Source organism: Erithacus rubecula (genome assembly GCF_903797595.1).
Source record: "Erithacus rubecula genome assembly, chromosome: 8".
In the NCBI taxonomy this organism is placed as follows: domain Eukaryota; kingdom Metazoa; phylum Chordata; class Aves; order Passeriformes; family Muscicapidae; genus Erithacus; species Erithacus rubecula.
Window position 1 is genome coordinate 23,221,335 of NC_136659.1, and position 21,518 is coordinate 23,242,852.

General features: G+C 40.7%; 1 protein-coding gene across 4 annotated transcripts in view; it reads right to left on the minus strand.

Annotated features, from left to right (window-relative positions):
- Positions 1-35: 35 nt before the first annotated feature.
- Positions 36-21,518, minus strand: part of SMARCAL1 (SNF2 related chromatin remodeling annealing helicase 1) — a 33,893-nt gene continuing 12,410 nt past the window's right edge. For all 4 annotated transcript variants that reach the window (XM_079310797.1, XM_079310800.1, XM_079310799.1 and 1 more), the window contains exons 8-17: positions 20,749-20,907; positions 18,926-18,991; positions 11,194-11,334; positions 6,829-7,047; positions 5,992-6,062; positions 3,760-3,862; positions 2,902-3,084; positions 2,318-2,418; positions 735-831; positions 36-355 (exon numbers count right to left, since the gene is read on the minus strand). In XM_079310797.1, the coding sequence (XP_079166923.1) occupies positions 158-355; positions 735-831; positions 2,318-2,418; positions 2,902-3,084; positions 3,760-3,862; positions 5,992-6,062; positions 6,829-7,047; positions 11,194-11,334; positions 18,926-18,991; positions 20,749-20,907 (1,338 nt within the window). In that variant the 3' untranslated portion in view covers positions 36-157. The remainder of the gene's footprint in view (positions 356-734; positions 832-2,317; positions 2,419-2,901; positions 3,085-3,759; positions 3,863-5,991; positions 6,063-6,828; positions 7,048-11,193; positions 11,335-18,925; positions 18,992-20,748; positions 20,908-21,518) is intronic.

The window sequence follows — 21,518 nt, forward strand, 5'->3', positions numbered from 1 at the left end:
GCCTTCTCATCCTTTGAGATTAAACATGCCAGAGATAAAGAAAACTTCAAGTCTTTTATTTTCAAAAACTCAAAAAATAATACATGATTGTTTTTGGTTTTTCTTTTTTAATTAAAAAAAAAAATCTCTTAGCTGCTGTCTCTTTAGCTGCCGCCATTTACACTTCCTCAATACGCCGCTTTTTTTTTGGGCTCACTGAACTTGTCTCTGCTTCTCTCTCTTGCAAAGCACTACCAGAGTCAAACTCACAGCCAGCATCAGCTGCCTCCAAAAACAAAATGTCATCAGCATCATCCCTGCTCTCAGAGAAGGTCTTCTGGAAAAGGTCATAGATTGTCTTCTGCTTTGGATCTGTCTGAGGAAACAGAAGAGAACAGGAACTACATCCACACTGTCATGTAAAACAGTGAGCACAATCAGAGACACCTCCCTTACACAGAGCATGTGTGTACAGATCATACCATACATGATACATACACATCTGTATCTCATACACATACACTCAAAGACATATATATTACATGGATGCCCAGAGGTCTCCTTGCAAGTACCAGGCTTGGAAATTCTGTGGAGAGTCCAAGCCAAGGCATGGATTCTGGGAGGAGATGAACAATCTGGTCTGTGGCATTAAAGGCAGAACAGGTGTAAGGTCACCTGTGCCAATCTAGATGTACACAAGCCAAAGCCCATTCAGCCTCTTCCAGGGACCACCAATATTCTTTCAGGTCAATTACCTTAGGACAGTAATTAGTTGACTCAGCTGTTTCGGAGAAATTGGTTTCTGAAAGACCAGCTTCACCCAGCACTTTGATCTTCTCCTGAATCATTGGCCTAGGAGTGATAAATGGATATTACTGAAATGAAAAAAATCAAGGACACTGTTTCATTTACTATGTGCAGATTAAAAAAGGATATAAAAGGGGTATAAAGATGGCTTTTCTATCAAACTTTATTTGTTCCTTGACCTGTCCTGCTCTTGGTTATAATCCCTGTATGCTGTCTTGAGATATCAATCAATTAAATTGGTAACAATTAGAGGATTCTGGGCTATAAACATTTGGAGAACACATATGTCCAATAGAGAAACAAGTTGACTGAGGCAACACCAATGGTATTAAGTCAGACCAGGAAGATGTAGCTAAAAGGGCTCCTAATAGCCTGTGTGTTCAGTCTCCAAGGCAAGCAATGGTAAACCCCAACAACAGATGCATCAGCATTTCAAGGGTAACTCCCAATATACAGCAGGAGGAAGAGTCCATCAAGCCCAAGAGGCTGAGAGGTCCTGGCCACACCTGCACACTGGACACTGAAAGATGCCAAGGCCACAGCACAATTAATGCTTTTACCAAATAACCTCATCCTCTTGTTCTTTTTCTTGCCTTTACACTGTCTTTTTGAGAGCCATATTTCTTCCTCATTGAGCACTAATGATTGCACAGACAGCATTTCACAAATAAAGGCAGAATTACTGTCATTAACTTTCCATGAAATTTGGGTGATGCATCAGTTTCCAGATCCTTGCATTGTAGGGTTATAATTACTTGCCATCATGATATTCTGGGAACTGCACAAGTTCACTTAGTTCATTCATTCCTTTAAACAAGGTAATAAAGATGTAATTTTGGACTTTAAATGAAGCAGCTGTGGATAATTTCTTTTCATCATTTGCAGGTCAGCTCCCTTGCAGCACTAAAGACTCCTCAGATCCTGTCCACCCCCAGATGTCAAATTCCCCAGCCCTAAGGACTAATGTCCACTGGTAACTCACTGCAGGCAAAAAGCATCATACCACAACTATCCAAAGGTGGGCCAATAGCCCCTTTGTAATCTATGTGAAGGGCTCACTGAAGAGCCAAAGGAAGGCAGTCCTCCTCCACAGCTCCCTGTCCAAGCACACAGCAGCCAGATTGCTCCTCAGAACTGATCTACAATACACTGAACCATCTCCAGTGTCTGCTGACTTTGAAAGTCTCAGCACTTTACAGTATCTAGCACAGGAATGTTCTGGGCTGTTATCTAAGACAATTTCTCCTCCTTACATGGAGACTGTGAAGGTTTTAGATGCATCAGCTCTCCCAGAATTTCTTAAGAGCCCTTTCTTTGTCAGGTAACTACTTTCATTCCTCCTGCTTGTCAGCCACTCAGTCATGTCCAGTGCAGCCAGGCCATGTCACCAGCTTGCAGCAGCCCTGGCACATATTGATCCTCCCCTCACAGGCCGTGGAAACCAGCACTATCATTAACCCCTCACACCACATATGGGACAAACAGTGGAAACACATGTCAGGAGAACCAAAGTGTCTTTCTCACTTCTTACCATAAATAGTCATCTGCTGTGCCTTTAGCCACCAGGTAGTGAATATTAACAGAGCTGGTCTGTCCAATTCGGTGTGCCCGATCTTCTGCTTGGATCAAAATCTTAACATAAAAGCATGACAAATAAAAAGTGAAAACTGCAACATCTGAGAAACAGTGTAAGCACCAGAGGACAGAAGATGTAATTTCTTCTGCTTAGCAACTCTTTCTTATCTGGATCCTGTTAAGACCTGTATTCTCAAACAGACTAAGCCAAGAAGTAGTCTGGTACACCAGATTCCCAACAGGCACTTGACACTTTTCCAAAGTGAGGGTCAGCACTGATGATGGACCCTTTCAGGTCTTGGCTGGGCAAACTCTTAAGAGCTCTGTCAAATAAAGACAGAAGCATGTTTTCCTTTTGTACCACCTTCCCCTGTGCAAGCTGTGCAAACCAGGTTCAAGCTCAGGCACCTGTGATTTCAGAGCCAGCAGATATCAGAAAGAGACAAACCCTAGAGGAAGTTGCCTGCCTGATACATCTCTTAATCAGCAATTTCTGCTCTCCAGGGAACATCCACCCCCTGTCCCCTCCAGGACACTTACCCCTGGGTTCCAGAAGAGCTCTGCAAACACCACCAGATCTGCAGCAGAGAGTGTCAGGCCCATGTTTGCAGCAGTGAGGGAAAGGACAGCCACAGCCTGCTTCTCTGAGAACTGGAACTTGTGGCACAGAGCCTGCCGCTCGGCTGAAGATGTGGAGCCATCGATGCGAATGTGCTCAATGTGCTGTGAAAAGGCACAAGATGCTGTGTACAGACCTGCTGTCCCCTTTCTTGAATACTCCTTCCATGTCTCAGTGGATCCCATGTCCAGTGCTGCCACTGAGCAAAGTCACCAGTGCCACTGTGGGTTATAGTCTGGAATGTTATCCTAAACCATTCTTCACACTGCCCCACAATGACCCAGCATGCTTTAGGAGCATCCATGGAAATCTCACATGAAAAATTAGACAAACAAGAGAAGTCATGACAAATGACTGGCAGGTCTGTCAAGTCTTCCTACAGTATCTTAGTTCAAAAATGTAAGAGCACCACAGAGATAAAGGCAGGCAGGGATGGTGGGCTTGGGTAGTCTCATTCTCCCTCTGAGGAAAGCCTGGAGAACAATGGCCACACAGGGTAACAGTCCTCCAAGAATTCACAAGCTCCAGGGCAGACAGTAGAATTAAAGAACATTAAATACAATAAAAGCCATTCAGCTAGTACAAAGTGCCTGCTGTGAGGCATTCACCCTGACAGCTCAGCTCCTTTGGTGAAGGGCACATCAGAAGCACAGCAAGTAGAAATCATCTCTGTCACTAACTGTCCCAAACTATCTGACCAGCCATAAATCCAGGGGGCTGTTCAACAGCTTTGAAGCTGGAACAGTGATAAAGTTAAGACAAATCAGTCAGTCACTTACTTTCTTTTTCAGCTCTGCAACTACTGCATCCAGCATTATCTTGTGATGAGCAAACACCAGGAATTTATTGTTCCCACTTTCTAGTAACTCCAGGATGTATTCTCTACATGAAAAAGGAAAAACACCAAAACACTATAAAATTACGTGCTGAAAGAATACAGATTTTGCTCACAATAAATTTTGAAGATATTGCCCATCTATACACAAACATGAGGAAACAGGCTAGCATAAAAAGCTGCAGTAAAGTGCAAGTAGCATGTCAAGTCTTCTGTAGATTAAAATACAGAAAGGAAAACTCCCTCAGTTTTTCTTTACCACAGGCAGATAGCTGCCTATATTTTATTTGGGTGTCAAAGAGAATCAGCTTATTATATCCTACTTGGAACATTACATCCCAGGCCAATTAACTGAAGGCCATCTATACCTAATTACAATCTCACTCACCCATCTGTATTTCTAACTTCTGCACAATCACAATACACTAAATCTGTAGGCAGTTAAACCTCCTGGGTTTACTTGGGATTGTTTTTATGTGAAAAGAAAACATCTGTAAACACACTGGTCAGAAAAAAAAAATACCTTTTCTTGCAAAGGTTCCCACTGGCAATTTACTCCAGCTTAAGTATCTAAATTTGTCAGCTATTTCTAGGAGTTATCCACATACATATAGGCTAATGGCCAAAGAGAGGCAACAGACTCCTTTTAAATGACTTAAATGAAAACATCTCTAGCTTTTCCCATGAACTAGCAGCACAGCTACAGAACCCATTTCTATGTAGTAACTTGTATTACAATCAGGTTAACTGGAGCTTGAGGAACACCTATAAGCCAATACAGATTATGTCATTTTTTCTTTGAACAGCAAAGTTTTTGAATAGATCAGGAATACCAAGACCTTTGCTAAGCTCAACATATTTTAGGTCAGCAGCAACTGTCACAAAGGACCAAAAAGGATTTCCAGCCCTGCATTAAGATGGCAGACAACTTTGCAGGGTTCATAATATTCAGATCCCCATTACATGACAGTATTATTTAACAAAGAAATCTGGGAGAAGTGGGACTGCTGTATTTTAAAACAAATATCAAAGCAAACGTGCAGAGTAGTAGGCAGATGCCAACCAACACATCACAATTATTTCATATCTCATTCCCACATTCTATTTAATAAATGGCAGGTCATTTCAGTGGAAGCAATGGAAGATAAGTCATTAAGGCACAGGAAGTGCTGATGATCATAGGACAATACCATTAGTTAGATGGTATTATACTTTAGCAGCTTGTAGTAAATGGTATTTTAATTGCTACTAAACCCCAGGAAAAAATGGACTACTTCCTACCAGAGATTCAAACAGCACTTCATGGTTTTATATTCAGTTCACACTTGCAACTGAAATAAAAAGAAGAAAGTCTTCTAACTGTCCACTAACATAAAAGGAAGAAACTCTACTACAGAAGTGAATGCTGGGACTATGAAGTGCAGTTCTGTGTCAAACAAGCAAGTTTTGCAGCAAGGTCTGTGACTGAAATCACACAGTGCACCTCAGTTGGTCCTTACATTCAGAGAGCTGTGGAAAGTAAACCATTTTCATAGTATTATCATACTTACTAGAAAGTTATGCTATGACCTAAAGCAATGCCTTTGCTGTCCCAGCAAAAAGGCTGAGGATGAAAAGGCACAAAAAGAAATTACTTCTAGGGAAGAGAGAGTTAAAAACACACCTGTGGTACAAAACTTGTACTACTGAGGTCCCATGTGAGCCCTGTGGAAGAGCCAAGAACTGCAACAGAAGCTGAGAGATTCCTAAAGCACAATGCAACTAAAGCTCAACCCATCTCATAAGCTTTTTAGTTCAGGATTCCTGCTGCAGTGGAACTGCAGCATTTGTTTTCTCAAATTCTGTTGATGCTTTTAATTTCATTATTCCCCCACTCCTTAAATTGAAAAAGGGTCCAGACCAGGGAATTTGATGTAAGTCTCAAACACAAATTAATTTTAAGTAGTTCAAATGACAGTTTAGATTTGTATCTGGAATGAATTAGAAGACTTACTCAGCCAAGGAACCCCAAGAGAAGAAAATGTTTAGTGCATTGTAATTACAGTCAAGTTTTTCTAGGCTGACTTGAGGCTATACTTCATGTCCCTGCACTGTTATCTCTAAAGCACTGTCTCCCTGTTCTCAGCAGAAAACCACATTTTACTGGGCCAGAATGAAGCAGTGACACGGTGCTTACACGACTGAGTGGATTTTAGCTTCTGCTGTTCTGCTGAAGAAGACGAGAAGAGCTTCCTTCTCCTGTTGTTTCTGTGAAAGGAAGAGATAAACAAATTTGAGACTCAAAAATACCTTTTCTCCTTCTTGCTTACAGATCTGGTATTTCTGTTGCTGCCAGTAAACACTGCTAGGGAAAAAAGCAGCCTAGAAAAGCACAACAATAGAGGCATGGGGGGGAAATCTCCTACTCGCCATTAGGTACAGCAGATACTCACACAGCCCTGACACCTCCCTTCCTGCCTCCCACTCAACTCCTACCAGTTGGATGACAAGTGTATCACAAATGCAGTTTTAGCTGAGAAAGCGTGTCCCTACTAAAATGGCAAGGAAAAACCCGTAACTTCTTACAGAACTGTATTAGCAACATAGGAGCCTAGAACATGCATTTTCCACCCATACAAGGAAAACAAACAAAAATAAACCCTTCACATTTTTGGCTACTGCTCTGTTCACAGCACAACTCAAACAAGGCTGTTTCTGTAGGCTGAATGAGACTATAAGGCTAGACAGGAGAGTAAGTAGGGAGGCAGGAGGTATGAAAGACAATTAGAAATTACTAACAAGAGAAAAAACACCAGGAAATGGTATTTCACAAAAAGGGACAAAGTAGACCACTTAGATAAAAAGCAAATCAAGCTAAGTTAGTTTTGATTGTACTGTACACTCTTTTAAAACTGTGTCTTCACATAAGGTGAGGCTCTGACCTTTGGAACTTTCATGCTTTCTCACAAAAAAGTTTTTTAAAATAATACCAAAAATAGCAACAGCTCATTGCGAAAATAAGTTTCTGCCTTACACTTGCATATCCCTTGACCATCTTCTTTGCTTCAGCTGCCAGTGCAGCTTTGGTCTTTGCACTAATGCCCTCAGGAGCCACCACAACCATTTTGCGCTGCTTTGCTGGAAGCTGGGAAAGCACATCTGATTTCAGACGTCGGATCATGATGGACTCCTCCAGCAAAATCTTCAGTTCAGTTAAGTTGGATGATCCAGAGTAGTCCCAACCCCATGGCATCTGGGAAACATCAAAGCAGTTATCAGTGTCAAACCTGTAAGAGACTGCTCTGCATACAATCCAAAAGCAGAATAAATTTCCAGGGAATTTGGACGAGCCAAGAACTTGACAGTCAGCAGGAGATTTGACAAAAATGGCAATAAGGTAGAAGCGCACAAACTAATCCACTCAACATGAAAAGGTTACTTACAAGCTTCCCTTCTTCCTATCTACACCAGCTCAGGGAGGTGCAGGGAAGAAGACTATGCAGAAAGGTGGCAGGGATCCCTACTCCAGCTCTGTGCCCTGATACTCACTCTCACACAGCAAGGTGTTGCTGCTCTCCACTTGCAGTTTTGAGCAGGCCAAAAGAACTCACTGCAGTTCTGTGCATGCACATTTATTTCAGCTTTAAGCAGAGAGACACACAAAAATATTCTCTAACAGCATGAGGACAAACATCCTCAACCCAGATGCCTTCACAGAGTTGTGACACTTGTCTGACATGCTAGGTCAGAACTGCCTGTTCTCCACTGTGACCTGACTCCTGCTCTGCCTCCTGACACACTCTGCTTCTGCCATTACTGTGTTTGGCTCAGACTCAAGCAAACAGACATAAACTGTGGCCCAAAAGACATCACTCCAAACCCTGTCTCTTCAAAGCATCATCACTTCAAAGCTACTCTGAACAAGCCATTCATTTACCCCTCCTTGAAGCACTCCCCTTTCAACCTGGCCTATCCTCCAAGATCCTGTGCAGGCAATACACACCTGTTCAACTAATCTCAGCTCATCACTTCTCCTACCAGCAACTCCAAAGCCTAGCTTTTGTTGTGTGAGCAAGAACAACAGTGGCATCAAAATTGGAGCATTCCCCAAATGAAACATCATTCAAACAACTGTCTTTCACAGAAGAGACCAATGTGATTTTAATGCTGAAGGAAAGGAAAAAAAGAAACCTTTTTGCTGCAATTTCACAAGTAAATACAGAGAATACAGCTACAGGAATACCAAAAACCAAGGTGGGGAGAGAGGTGAAATCTTTTTTATAGCTCTAGTTCTAAATAATATTGGCAGAGTCCAAAAATACAACCTCTGGTCTTGAAATAACAATCCAAAGTAAGGCACTACATATTCCCTCCTGAAATGCATATAGTGCATGCTGGAGCCCCAGCACCTCAATCAGCTACATCAATTGATAAAATAGATTTAACCTTAAATATCTACATTGATTTTGTCTTTCCCAAGAGAAAACTGCTACAATACATAAATGGATGCAAAAGAGAAAGAAGCTCCTAAGTATTCACTGCATCTTCCATCCTCTCCTAGCATTCATGAGACACAAAATAAATCATACTAGCCATAAGGTTAGTCATGCTACTGACTGTATTAAGGGGTGGTGCTTTGATCAGGGATGACAACATGCTGTGGGACTGGAAGAGGAGGAATCACAGAGCTTATAGGCAAGTAAGACCTCTTTGATATCCAAAAGTGAATGTTCCTACTTCAGGTTGAGATAAACAACCTGCAATCCTATTGCCATATTGTACTGATGTGAACCATTAACTGGCTTCAGATTCTGGTACTTATGGCCATCATTAAACTCATCTGACTTAATCTATTCCTACATAATTATGGCACCATCTGATTAGCTACAGTTGGTTCATTAAAGCAGGAAACAATTCAAACCCTAAACACATACCCAGTTTGAATCCTGCAGAATTAAAACTTTGGCTCTGACAACAACCCAGTGGTGTAGGGATAGAGTGAATAAGCCCACCTGGATCTTAGCCAACTCCTCAAAAACCAACATGGGTATCACTGCTCTGCTTCCCTGAAACCCAGAGTGCAACATAGATGCATGCATCCCTCAAGTGCACAGAAAGCCAGCTCAAGTCTACCAGGGTTTATTAGCTTCAGGCATTCTGCATGAAAGTTGATATTGCTGAGCCACAGTCTTTATGCTCCCTCTCTGCATCTCTCAGGCTCTGTGGGCCCTGCAGAGCTGATGGACAGAACCAAGAGGACCCCCTGGTGCTGTGCCCAGCCTCCAAAGCCCACTGCCCACACTGCTCAGTGCACTGGTAGGTGAGTAGGAAGATCAACATAATCAGGCTGCTCAGCAAGATCTGCTCTGGGGCCTGGATATTCCTCAGGCTACCTCTTTCCACTTAAAAGCCATTTTCTCCCACTTTCCACTTCCATAACAAGCAAGTCATACATATGCTTTGTGTCCACATAGCCAAATGGATTTCAGAGGAGCAGCATCATCATAAGGCAAAGAACAAGGCACACACAGAGCCAAGACACCATCTACTGTTATGTGAAAAAGCACAGACAGGCAGAGTCCCCACAGTACATTTAGGTTATATATTGCTTATGGAATGATTTGCAAACAAGGAAACATCCCAGCTCTGTGCTGCACCTAGCTAGTTATAAAGAGGTAATTACTTTTGGAATTATTAAAATTTACTTTAGTATACCCTATTGTGGAAAAGAAAAGTAAAGAGAGAAAAAAGAGGGATATTTATTTTGCCAAAATACACATCTGGCTTTGATCCATGACATTCCAGAACACATGCTCCCAACTGTGCTTTTCTTACCAAAGTGTTACAGCATCTTACATGAGTCAGTAAACTTATTACAGTGTTAGTAGAAGCTGCCAAAGTCTTACAAATTCAGAGCATGTGCACAGATAGAAATTACTTAATATTTGCCAACATCAGCCAGTTTGAAAAATGAATTCACAGCATGTATTTTGGGAAACAGTCTTGGGATACCTTGTAAATAACAGGTGACATTTCACTTGCTGCATTTTTAAAAGCACAGATGCTGTGAGGCTGAACTAATAAAAAATTATAAACTTTTATAACTTTCCTAATCAATAAACTTTTATAACTTTTCTCATCAGATCTGTCAGATATTTGCAATTTTCTGTCATAAAATCTTGAAACAGAAACTAGTCAGACTTTAGTATTAAACTGAATGGATCAGATTTGCCAATTTTTCTTTAATCTTGTAACGCAATCAGATTTATTATTAATACCAAATCGTTTTTACATAACACCTTTCATCCTTACACATCTTCAAAAGCCTTGCAAAGACTCTCTGGTAATTCAGATCTAGGAAAAAGGAGATTCAAAAATTTCATATGAGACTGCAGTAAGAATTTTCTTGGTGGAAACCTGGTATATGTTAGCTACCCCAAAGAGAAAAGAAATCAAACACAAAAGCCCTACAAAGAGCTGTAAGCATTTTTGAACACTGAAATGGTCATTTGGTGTTTCCAACCAGTTTGCTAAACACTCTAAATTAGAGCTGTAGGGAGATTTGAATCCCTCTTTTGTGTCTAGGCAACCAGCACAGAAGATGCTAGAGCCTCTATGTACAAAAAGCAGCAGCCAAAGCTCTTTTCTCTTAGCAGTGTGTGCTGCAACACACGAGAGCCATGGGGAGCACAGGTGAGTTGCCCATACCTTGGCAGCAAGGCAGACAATTGCTTCCTGCAAAGCTAAATTCTTGCAGTGGTTGGACTCAGTAACTCTGTGGAAACAACTACTGAGCAGCTGGCAGAGGAGTTATTTTCAAAATATGCTGAGGATTGCATCCATTTCCTAAATTAGAAGAGGGTGCAATACAAAGATATAGTCTGGTTTTTTACTTGCCTGGAGGTATAAAATTGAAAATCTGAAGAAACAAAGTCCTTTATCGAACATTGATTAAGACTAGAAACATGGGTTGGGTTTTTTTGGTTTTTTGTTTGTTTTTTGGGTTTTTTGGGGGGGTTTTTTTGTTTTGTTTTGTTGTTGTTGTTTTTTTAAATCAATTAGCCCAAATCTGCAGCTGCTTAAAGGCCCCCTTAGTGACTTTACCCCTTTAGAAACCTCAGGGGACAGGCAAGATCTGATAAGAATAGGCTGTTTTCATCAGTTATGGCCACATTTCTTTGGGGATTTTTTTTCCCTTATTTTTATTTCCATGGTTTTCAAGGCAAGAAACAGTATTGCCTTCATGTCTCACCACTGCAGCACCAAGACCTCCGCGGCATCAGAGCTTTCAAAACGTTACTCTGCAGAGAACCCTTGCCAAAAAGCGATGTAGCATCACGCAGAAGGAGAAAGGAAAGGCAAGGCGTGGCGTGTACAGGGGATTTGCGGAGGGCGGTACCTTCCTGGCGTGGCAGTAGCGGAGGCCGAAGCCGTGGAACTGCGGGAAGAAGCCGGGCTGCAGCGCCGCGATCTGCGAGTACAGCTCGGCCGGCCGCGACATGGCCGGCGTTCCCGACAGCAGGATCACCCTCCTGGCAGCCTGCGGAAAACAAGGGGCGTCAGTGCCGCCAGCCCTGCAGAGCTCGGCGAGTCACTCCAGTCCTGAAAGAAAATCCCACACCTTCCTGTTCAAGTGCCCACATGGAAGAGTGCTGCTTCACGTTTACTTATCACTGCCTGAAGAGTTTCAAGGACAGCGCTCCAAACTTCCCAGGAGTAGGACAAATCACAGTTCCTTAATACCCATCCACATGCTCTAAGGGAAGGAATCCATTTTTACTACAGTACTTTCTGAATCAGCATTTACCCACCAGACACGTTAATATCTTATGCCTGGCTCAACTTTTCATTTGGCATCAGCCGTCACAGGAAAATGACAAACCCGCACAGGTACATCCCCACCTCCAATGTAAATTCTCTCATCATAAACCTGCCACAGCAAGCCACAAGCAGACTGTCTTCCTCTCAAAAGCAGAAGAGATACAAAGAAAGACTTTTGTCTTACTTCCTTGTTAATTTTATTTTTTAAAGTATACTAGCAAGGAGAAATAAATTAAGTTCTCTGAAGCAGGGCCAAAAGATCTGACATCCAGTGGTGAGTGTAGGTACAGCTGGCTGGATGCTACAACATGAGAGAATAAATACAAATCATGTAAGAAGATTGTTAAACGTTGTAGGGGAGACAGAAAGAGGATGGAAAGTATCTAAAGTAGGTGCTCCCAAGAAATAGGGGGAAAAAATTACACTATAGATATTAAAGACTCCAAGATACACTTCTACCTTCATTCCACCACTATTACCTAATTCTATTATTAGATAAAAGCTGTGAATTTCTACTGCTGTAAATTCACATACTGTAGTTAAATTACATGTGCCTTGCAATTTCCTACATGATTTAATGCAGGTTCATTAAAATAACAAAGAGATTGTTGAGTGACATCTGTACCAACAGCTCATTCACATTTAAATGAAAAAGAAAATTAAATTCTTTTATCATTTCACTGAGATCAACAAGTCACCCAGATCTATTCAGCTGTTTCATCCACTTACCAACCAAATCTGGTGGAAAAAATGTTCCGGAAATTAATTTCAAGACTCTATCAGCTATTTATAAATATGTTGTGATCAAGGTGGGACTTGCCTTCTCCAATAATCCCTATTAAACAGATCAGAAATGTGATCACCACCAGGATCAGACAATTCCCATGAACATTTACAAAAGGAGAATAGTTACTGAACTAAGAGGAAAGATCAAACCTTTGAGCATGTCAGAAAGTGAGAGATTGCACAAGACAGAGGTGCTGATGCTACTCAAAAGAAGGAGTCACAGAGACCAGAGATACCAGATCCCAGGAGGAAACAGTCATCAAGCAGAAATTAGGTTATTTTTAAAAATTAAGGTAACATCAGAGGAGAAATGAACAGAACCTAGACAATATCTGACACCTAGCAGAAACCTTTGAGGAGGAAACTGAAGCTACCCTGAGAAATCTGCTGAAAAGCAAGACAAGCAAGTCCCACAAGTCCAAGAAACTTCCAAATTAAACTTGCTCCTCATGGATCAACAGAAGGTAACTGCCAGAAAAAGGGAAACATGAGGGCATGGGATGACAGGAACCTCATATAAGAAAAGTCTGGATCAAGCTAAAGCAACAACACACTCAAAAACAGACGAGGGACGTAATAAATGCAACATAAACCCAACTGTGTTGAAAGGGTTTCTGCTGTTCTCAAGGCTCTCCCCCAGGAGCTGCACAAGATGAGATTGGAACACTAATTCCCCAGTAGTCATAACAATTATTCAGGCTCCTTCCCCAGTCCCTAAATAGGTGTCAAAAGAGAGCATGATGAAGTTACAGGTTATTTGAATTCCAAACTTGTCCAGCTGCTGCTTTGCTGTGTGTAACTTATTTCTGAGCAGACAAGGTATTCAACCACTGCATGCTCTTAACAAGGGCTGTGACGTCTTCTAATTAGCCATTTCAAGCAAACTGAAAAGTAAAAGAAAACAAACAATAAAAACAACAACACCAACAAAAGCAACCAACCAACCAACCAAGCCCCAAAAGACACTAACTCTACAAGAACTGTGAAAAACTTCAGATATTAATTCCAGAAAACTGCACAAACATAGGTGGTCTAACTCATTATCCCAAAGGTCCCTTTTTGTTCTAAAACCTGACAGATGGAGCTCAAGGAAGAACAGAAGAAAAAAAAAACCTAGGACAACAAATTTCCAAGTGTTGAAGGCTGACTTAAATTCTGGATGAAAGAAATGGCTTTGATTCCCATTTCTTTTACTAGTGGCAACTCATTTTGAATAGATGCCAATAAAGATTTGCTCCTGCAGAGAAGTCTCTGCTGATCACTGCTTAATTCTTGTTTCCTGCTGAACCTTCTGTGCTGCCAAGAGTAAGCACATAGCCTCTTTCTTCAAAGGTCTGTAACAGAAAATAAGATTGCAGGGGCCAGAAAGGACTTTCTAGCAAAATCAGATCTTGTAATCAATTGATACATATTTCCACATAGTTGAACTAACATTAACTGCATAAACTTTATTAGGCATAAAGTTCATGTAACTGGTGTAGACCTGATCTGCAGTTCTCATTTACTAAGTAGCCTAAGACAAATGTGGCTTTGCAGCATTACACAATACACCAGCAATAATTAATTCCACAGCTGTGAAAACATTTACAGAAGTCACTTTTGAAAGTCAAAGAATAATTTATGAAATGATGGCACTTATTTTAGAGGTCAAGACCCAGCAACCAATGATTCAAAGGGGAGTAGGCAAGGCGAGGGGTTATGTGACAGACAAATAATTGAACACGTGAAGAGCCTCATTAACATACAATGACTGTCTCTGTGTTAAATGAATCTCACAGCAGGAGCTCTGCCATATGCTATCAGACTGACATACTTTTAAAAATAAGTGTAGCTGGTTCTGGCTGTGCATTTACTCGTGTCCCCAGCTTTTGCTTACTGAGTCATTTTCAACTGCTTAGCTTAAGAATAGCTTATCCTGCAAAATGAAAAATCTGAAAAGGACCATAATAAATGTGATAAAGGGGAAGAGTAGCAGCTGCTTTGAGAGTGTTTCTTTACTTGGGCAAGAGGATTGGGCTCTGCATTTCTTAAGACAATCCTACAATAATTATTCCAAAAAATAGAACTACTTTCCCCTATTGTTAACCGACATCAAGACAGACAATGTGTGTCAAACAGCAGTAATAAGCTATGAATTGAGCAAATTAAAGTGCCTTCCCATTCCAAGAAGGAAGAAAAATTGGAAGGTAAGAGCAGATCTGAAGATGAAGCCCTGAGGGCCCACTGCTTCTTCAGTTTCAAGATGAAGTTCCTTCTCTCAGCAGGTGACAATAAGGAAAGGTTTATTTTTCTAATCCATACGCATTTGTTACACCTAAACACAGCTGCTGTTTATTTCTCAACAGAAAGTCAAATGTTTGTGTCCCCTGCTCACCTTCCACCTTCAGCATGGACCTGTTCCTCTCCACTCTTTTTAAGTTGCTCTGTGGCAACAAGCATAAAAGGTTTAGATTCCAGCCACATTTGGACTCCCACAACAAAACCAAAGATCTTTAACCCTGCAAACATCAGGATGTGCATCAGACTATTAACTGGAACAGCAGCTCAGTAGAAACAATCAAATTAGTAATATTCTCCACATGTTGGAGAGCAATGCTCATAGAGACCATAAAGAGGGTAAGCACATTTAATGCCACTGGAATTTTTTATTAGATAGTACCTTTTATTTCTCAGTTTCCAATGCAATTCTTCACTACTTACCGTGATGTTTCCAAATTGATCCATTTTCCATTGTGACCTTCCTTAGTTTCCATGCCTTGCACTATTCCATGCAATTACAGAAGAATAAAGACCATGCAGCACCTTGGCTGGTCAAAATAAGTAGAATTCTTTCCACTCTGGTCCCCAAGAGATGCCACTACAGATCAGTGAAAAACCTCTGTTTTGTTTCTTCTCTATCCACATCCCTGTGGCTTGGCTGGTTTAAGGATATTGGTAGTATGTATACTCCCTCTCCCATGTTTATGTCTCTGAGTCAGTCTAATCTTAGAAGGAAAAAACAAAATGCTTCCAAGAAGTGTAACACTATTGACACTTTCTGCCTCTGAGGGAAGCAGATGCAGGGCAGAGGTGAAGGGAACAACCAGTATTGTCAGTACGTCTAGGAGAACTTAGTCCTAAATGTGAGACTATAGAAAACAGCAAGATGACAAGTAGGTCCTATCACCTACTGACACAGCTTTGAATTAGGGGGAAGGACATGCCAGGCCTAACCAGGCATTTTGGTGACTCAGCCACAGCCCAGCAGTATGAAGCTGTTCTCACTTTGATGTGCATGGAAAGAAGACACCAAGACCACTTTGAACACAGCAACCTCCAGCCCCTGAGCACTGTGAGAGGTGCTGCAGCTGGGGACAAATTTCAGGCAGCTGCCAGCACAGACCTGCTGGTGTGAAAGCTGGCTGACTTTGAAAGCAGCAATTTTGCCACATGACCAAATATCAAAGGACTGTTTTCTACTACATCTTTCAATCCATCCTCCTCCATAATTCTGCAGGGATGCACACAGATTGTGTGCAAACTCTACTACCTGCTTTTACATAGGCAGACAGAGCATTCTCCCCCATGTACAAGTCTGTACACCCACAAGTCTGCACATGCACTGGAACATGAAGAGAATAAGATATATGACCTAAAAATCTTGCTGCTATTTCACTCTATCTTACTGTTCATGCAATTGTAAGTTCCTCTCAAAGTTCTGTCCACTAACAGTAAATTTGGCATAACATGTCTATATATTTAAGTTAATGACAACCTGGGCAAGCCATGAGGCAGCAAGCACATTCACTGCATACACCAAGCCATAATAAAATGTCTTCCTCTGTCTCAAGTAAAACTTTTCTCAATCTCTGTCAGGGTAGCAGCTAAGTATGTCAGAAAAAATACTTGAGTGCTGCACACACAAAATTTGCAGCTTTTGTTAATATTAAAAAATGTCTAAAGATTACCAACTGGTAGACTTAAGTGACATGTTTAATACATGGCTTTGCTTGACAATTCTATACCACACTTGCTCTGTAATATATACAAGAGAGCAGGAAAAGATGAATTATGACTGAGTGGCTAAAAACGGGTCAATATCAGATATTAAAACTAAAATAAGGCTTTAAATACTGTAACCATGAGCTAAAGATATGAGAGGTGGAGATTCAGTTTGGCTATCTAACAAGACAAATTAGAAACTAATATCCAAGGTATGTCATCTTTATTACCAACGTACTAATTTAATCCAATTATTGTGCAGTTCTGTAAAAGCATTTGCAACAACTTATCTATTTTATTATTCAAATGGAGAAATCAAAAGAGCAAATTCTATCCAGATAAAAAGAATTAATTAAGAATGTATAGAACTGACAAACATTTCTGTCTTGAAAACATTTAAACTTAGATCTGTCCAGTGTCATTATGGACTCATAAATCTTTGGAGTATGTAAAGACCAAGGATCACATTTCTTAAGTAGATTTTTTTTTCTGTCCCTGAAAGTCAGTTCAAGCTTTTATGCTTTAGGACATTGAGATCCTCATGGGAAATACCAGCAACTATGGCAATTTCAGATAGTTTAAAGTAGTATTATGCTAACAGATAGAAGTGGCAATGTTTAGAAGGTAGACAAACAAGGCATGAGTTAGCTCCAGGGGCTCTGGTTACAGCACTGGCACAGCTGCACACTGTGACCTTAAGGTAGGGACTGAGGTACTGGGAGCAGTTTACCTCTCAAGGATTTGCCTACAATTACACCTTTTTCTGGTCTCTTCTAAGACTCCTATTGCTGCTCAAATCCTTTTAACATAGAGAAGGCAAGAATAATATTCTCAACAACATATTTAGCCACACCTCTTATTCAGTAATTTCAAGGTATCATGCAAAACAATAAAAATACTCCCATTTCTAACCCACTGGCTACTTACTACAAATATCACATAGTACAGTTGTTAAATTCAGTATTTAAGTGATGAAATCTCCTGATATGTTAGCAGTTCTTTCAAATATGAAAATGTTGGTGTGGTGTGTTGTGCCAGTAGTGACCACAGCATCACTCACTAGGAGCTGAAGACACAGCTGCCAAAGGGGACAGTTTAGAGCAAAATGCCTATGTTGGAAAATAAGAGAGAAGAAAAATGGCTACTACAGCAAATACTTCAGAAATTTTAGTCAGGCAAACAGAATTTACCTGAACATCTAACAGAAAACATCTGCTACTGCATGCTCATTGCAGGTGAGATAATGCACAACATGAACATGAAACTCTTAATGCTTTCAGAAGACTGAAATTCAGTTTCAGAAGCGTCAGCTCTCAATTCTTTAAGACCAGTGATGTGACAGCATAAAACTTTAAATTCTCAGGAAGTGTATACAGGCAATTAACCTCTGCCTAACAGCTACCATCTTTCACTCTCATATCTTGCAGCCTGCAAATAATTTTGACAAGTTGATCCTTACAAAGCTTCAAGTAGCAAAGGATGAGGCTGCTTTCTGAGCATTTTGCAACAAGGAGAATTTGTTATTTTCCACGATTTTCAGACATACACCCTAATTATTGTATTTCAAACTGCTCACAGAATTGGACCTCCTCCTTAAGTTTCCTAACATTAAAAGCCTGAAGTGATTTGAAAGCCAAGAGAAGACACAAGTCAAGCCTTTAAGGAGAACAACCAAGTTATTCAAGGACAACCATTTTCAGCATGCCATTAAGAATCTTGCATATTAAAGCTGGTTGCTATAAAGCCATCACAGACCAAATCTTGTCTTTATACATACTGCTGACTAATTGCTGAAGAGGAGCTGCATTTACCTTCCTCTAATGCACAGACCCTAAGTGTCTAGAAACTACCCATAACTTTAACCTGGATATGGCTACCAGGATGAGTTTGATTCTTTGATCACAGGACAACAGGCAAACATCACAATTTACATTTTCCCTGGTATCTCATTGCCTCCCTTCTGTGGAGGCAAGACAGAAGGCCTCTGCCTTCTTGTCCCACTAATTTCACATTCTGCCATTTCCCAGTAGCTCTGTACTTGTGACCAGCAGAAATGCTCCCAAGTCCCAGCCACACACATACACTGGAAGCCTGCAGGAACAGCCCAGAACAGTAAAACCAGGGAAGAGCCCTAGGCAGTGCCATTCTGACATGCAGCAGCAATTTGTGTCCCGAGAAGTAACTGATAATGATTATTTTCATTTAACAAGCTACTTTGACACCATTATATTCTTTCTACTCTCCCTGAATACATTCAGTAAGTTCTGATATTCCTCTTTCTCTGTCACCACAGAACTCATCAGTGGCAGTACCACATTTATATCAAGGGAGCTTTTAAAGTTGTTTTGTTAGGTTTTGCTATCTAATATTTGTATGGAAACAAGTGATAATGCCAAATTTCAGTCTTTGATCTACACTATTACCTGGATTTCCCTTGCATAACAGGAGAATTCAGCTGCTGGCTCCTAAAGCTGGTAAGTGGAACAACACTGCTCTGTGAGCCTGACCTTAGCAATCAGAGCTTTGGCAGCCAGCATACACACCTTGAGCAGAGGCATGGCAGCTTGGCAGCGTGCAGTTTTTGTGTTCTTCAGGAAATGAGACTCATCCTGAAACAAAACAAGCATGAAAGAGCAGTCAGTTCAGATCCACAGTCCAAATGCAGGTTACAGAACAAATTCCCAATGTTTTCAGCTATCTAGTACTACAGGCCTTTCATTCAGGATATTTCAGGCATTGGGACAGTCACATCAAATTCTAAACAAAAAGACAGGATGCAGAGTAGCAGGCTTCCTGCACTCAAACCTGCAGCAAGCAAATGGAACAAAAATCAAACCTTGCAGGCATGAATCATAAATGAACATCAAAAAAAAAAAGTGAGCAGAGGGGGCTGGAGAGGGAAGGAGAAAGAGGAATATTATTTCCATAACTGATACTCATTTGCCCCTATGTATCTTTTAAATGCAGCAAACATAGGAGGAATATACAGTGCCAGTTCCCTTAATAAGGGGTTAATGCAAATGATAAGGAAAAAAGAAATCTAATTAAGATCCAACTGTTCTGCTGATAGGGCTCACCAGGTGGGTAATAGTCTCTTACTTCAGACATCACCCTCAAATGGGCTTCACTTCTACTGCTATAGTAAGGCAGAATTTAAGGCACAAAAAGCAATTGGCAACCTCCAAGGGTATATTCTCATCTTCCCATGTGTGTAGAAACAAGCATGCAAGGACAATGCAACTACTTAGCCTCTCAGGCACAGCCTTCTCCCTCCTAAATAACAAGCTACATTAATTTTCCCAGCCACCAAAAGAAGATTGGAAGTAAAACCAGGAAAGCTCAGCATACAGTAGAGCTACTCTCTTTGTAGCTAAAAACCCACAAAGGGTCCAAATTTGAACACATAAACACACAGAAAGAATATCTGTCAGTTCAGGGCTGGTTAAAAGTTCTAAGGCAGTAGCCTCGAGCCTACAAAAGTAATAATCTGCATTTCTACCTTGACAGAATGTTTAGTCAGAGTGTGTGTAGGAGAAAAAATACAAAAATGAAAAAAGATCAGCTCCCCCATGAGTAGCTTGGTCTCCAAAGAACTCCATCTATTACCACATTCCCATCTGATGCTGAGAAACAAAAAGGTTATTATGTTCCAATTGTCATGGTCTTTGGGTAGGTATATATGTGTGCTGAAAACTAGACTGAGAACATCAAATACTCATAGTAAGCTACATATATACTTTTGCTCTCTATTGATCCAAGCTGGATTTGAAACACTAGATGTTTTTAACTTTTAGTAACTGAAATCCAGAAAAATGCCATTTACTGTGCCTCTGTAAAAAGATAAAAACTGGAATTTGAAGTAATTTACAAAAGAAACGATACAAGTGATCAAGGAAGGCTTAATGCAGATTATCAGTGGAACACAAGCTAAGGGAGATTTTTTTTCATGCTTTACCCACATACTTGATGTTGAAAGGTTATCTGGTTTACTGGATAAACACTAACACCACCCTGAAGTCCAAGATTTAAGAAGACAGAATTCCAAGACTACTGTATTGACACGCCACATTAAACACTTTTCTCTCCAGCAGAAGACATGACCAGGCACAATTAAATCAGAGAGGCAGCACAACCAGTAAAAGTGAAAACACAGCATTAGGAATCACAAAGGAATTAAACTCTACTAGTTATTTCAGAAGGTTTCAGAGAAACCTCATGCTTGCACTCATGAAAACAGATGTGATCACAGCCACAATTACAAGTTACTTTCAGTCCTAAATAAGGCCCAGTTCACACTTCTTTGCTGTACAAAGGCTACCTCATTTGCAGCATAGAATTAACTTGAAAATTTTCATGTACCACTTACAACAATAACTACTTGGAATGTGCTCTTAAGTTGCTTGTCCATCCTGCTGAGGAGATCAAAGCTGATGATGTTGATCAAACTTCCTGTGAGGTTGTCTTTCCCACTCACTATGACATTGGTGCTTCCTGGACTCAAGGATGGAAGCCATCTGTGAAATGCCTGGAGGAAGAAGAAAGAAATTCATTGCATTCTAGTTCTTATCTTCTTTGTCAAGATCCCAATGCACTACACAGAATATCCTCATGAACACTTAGAACATGGACCCACCCCATCCATCATTAGACATTACTCTGGAGCACAGTAAGAGTAAGCAGCCTTCCCATGGCAACCTCCTTGGTAATTGGAATACCAAGAACAGAATTCAGGCTACCAGGCAACATCTACTTTACCAGCAAGGAAAGCTCAAACCCTGTTTCTTCTTACTGGAAAAAAAAACCCAAACCAAATAGACAAACAAAAGAAAAAGAAACCAACTCGAATAATACCCCAAAGAAACAAACAAAAATCTGACCTTGAGTGGAAATGTGCATAATCTCCTGAGAAAGGTACCTGCTATGCTCAGAGCCAGAGAATACTGTGACCACTGCTTACAGGGAAATTTTGTTTTCCCACTCAAAGGAAACCTAAGGTTGTGAAACACAGACTTCTAAGCAGTAAACATCTATCATTATAGCAATGTTTACTCCATGGTGAAGGTGAAGTACAACTCACCCAGATGAACAACACTCTTCCACTACCTCCTCTTCTTAAAAAGTCCACAAAAAAAACCC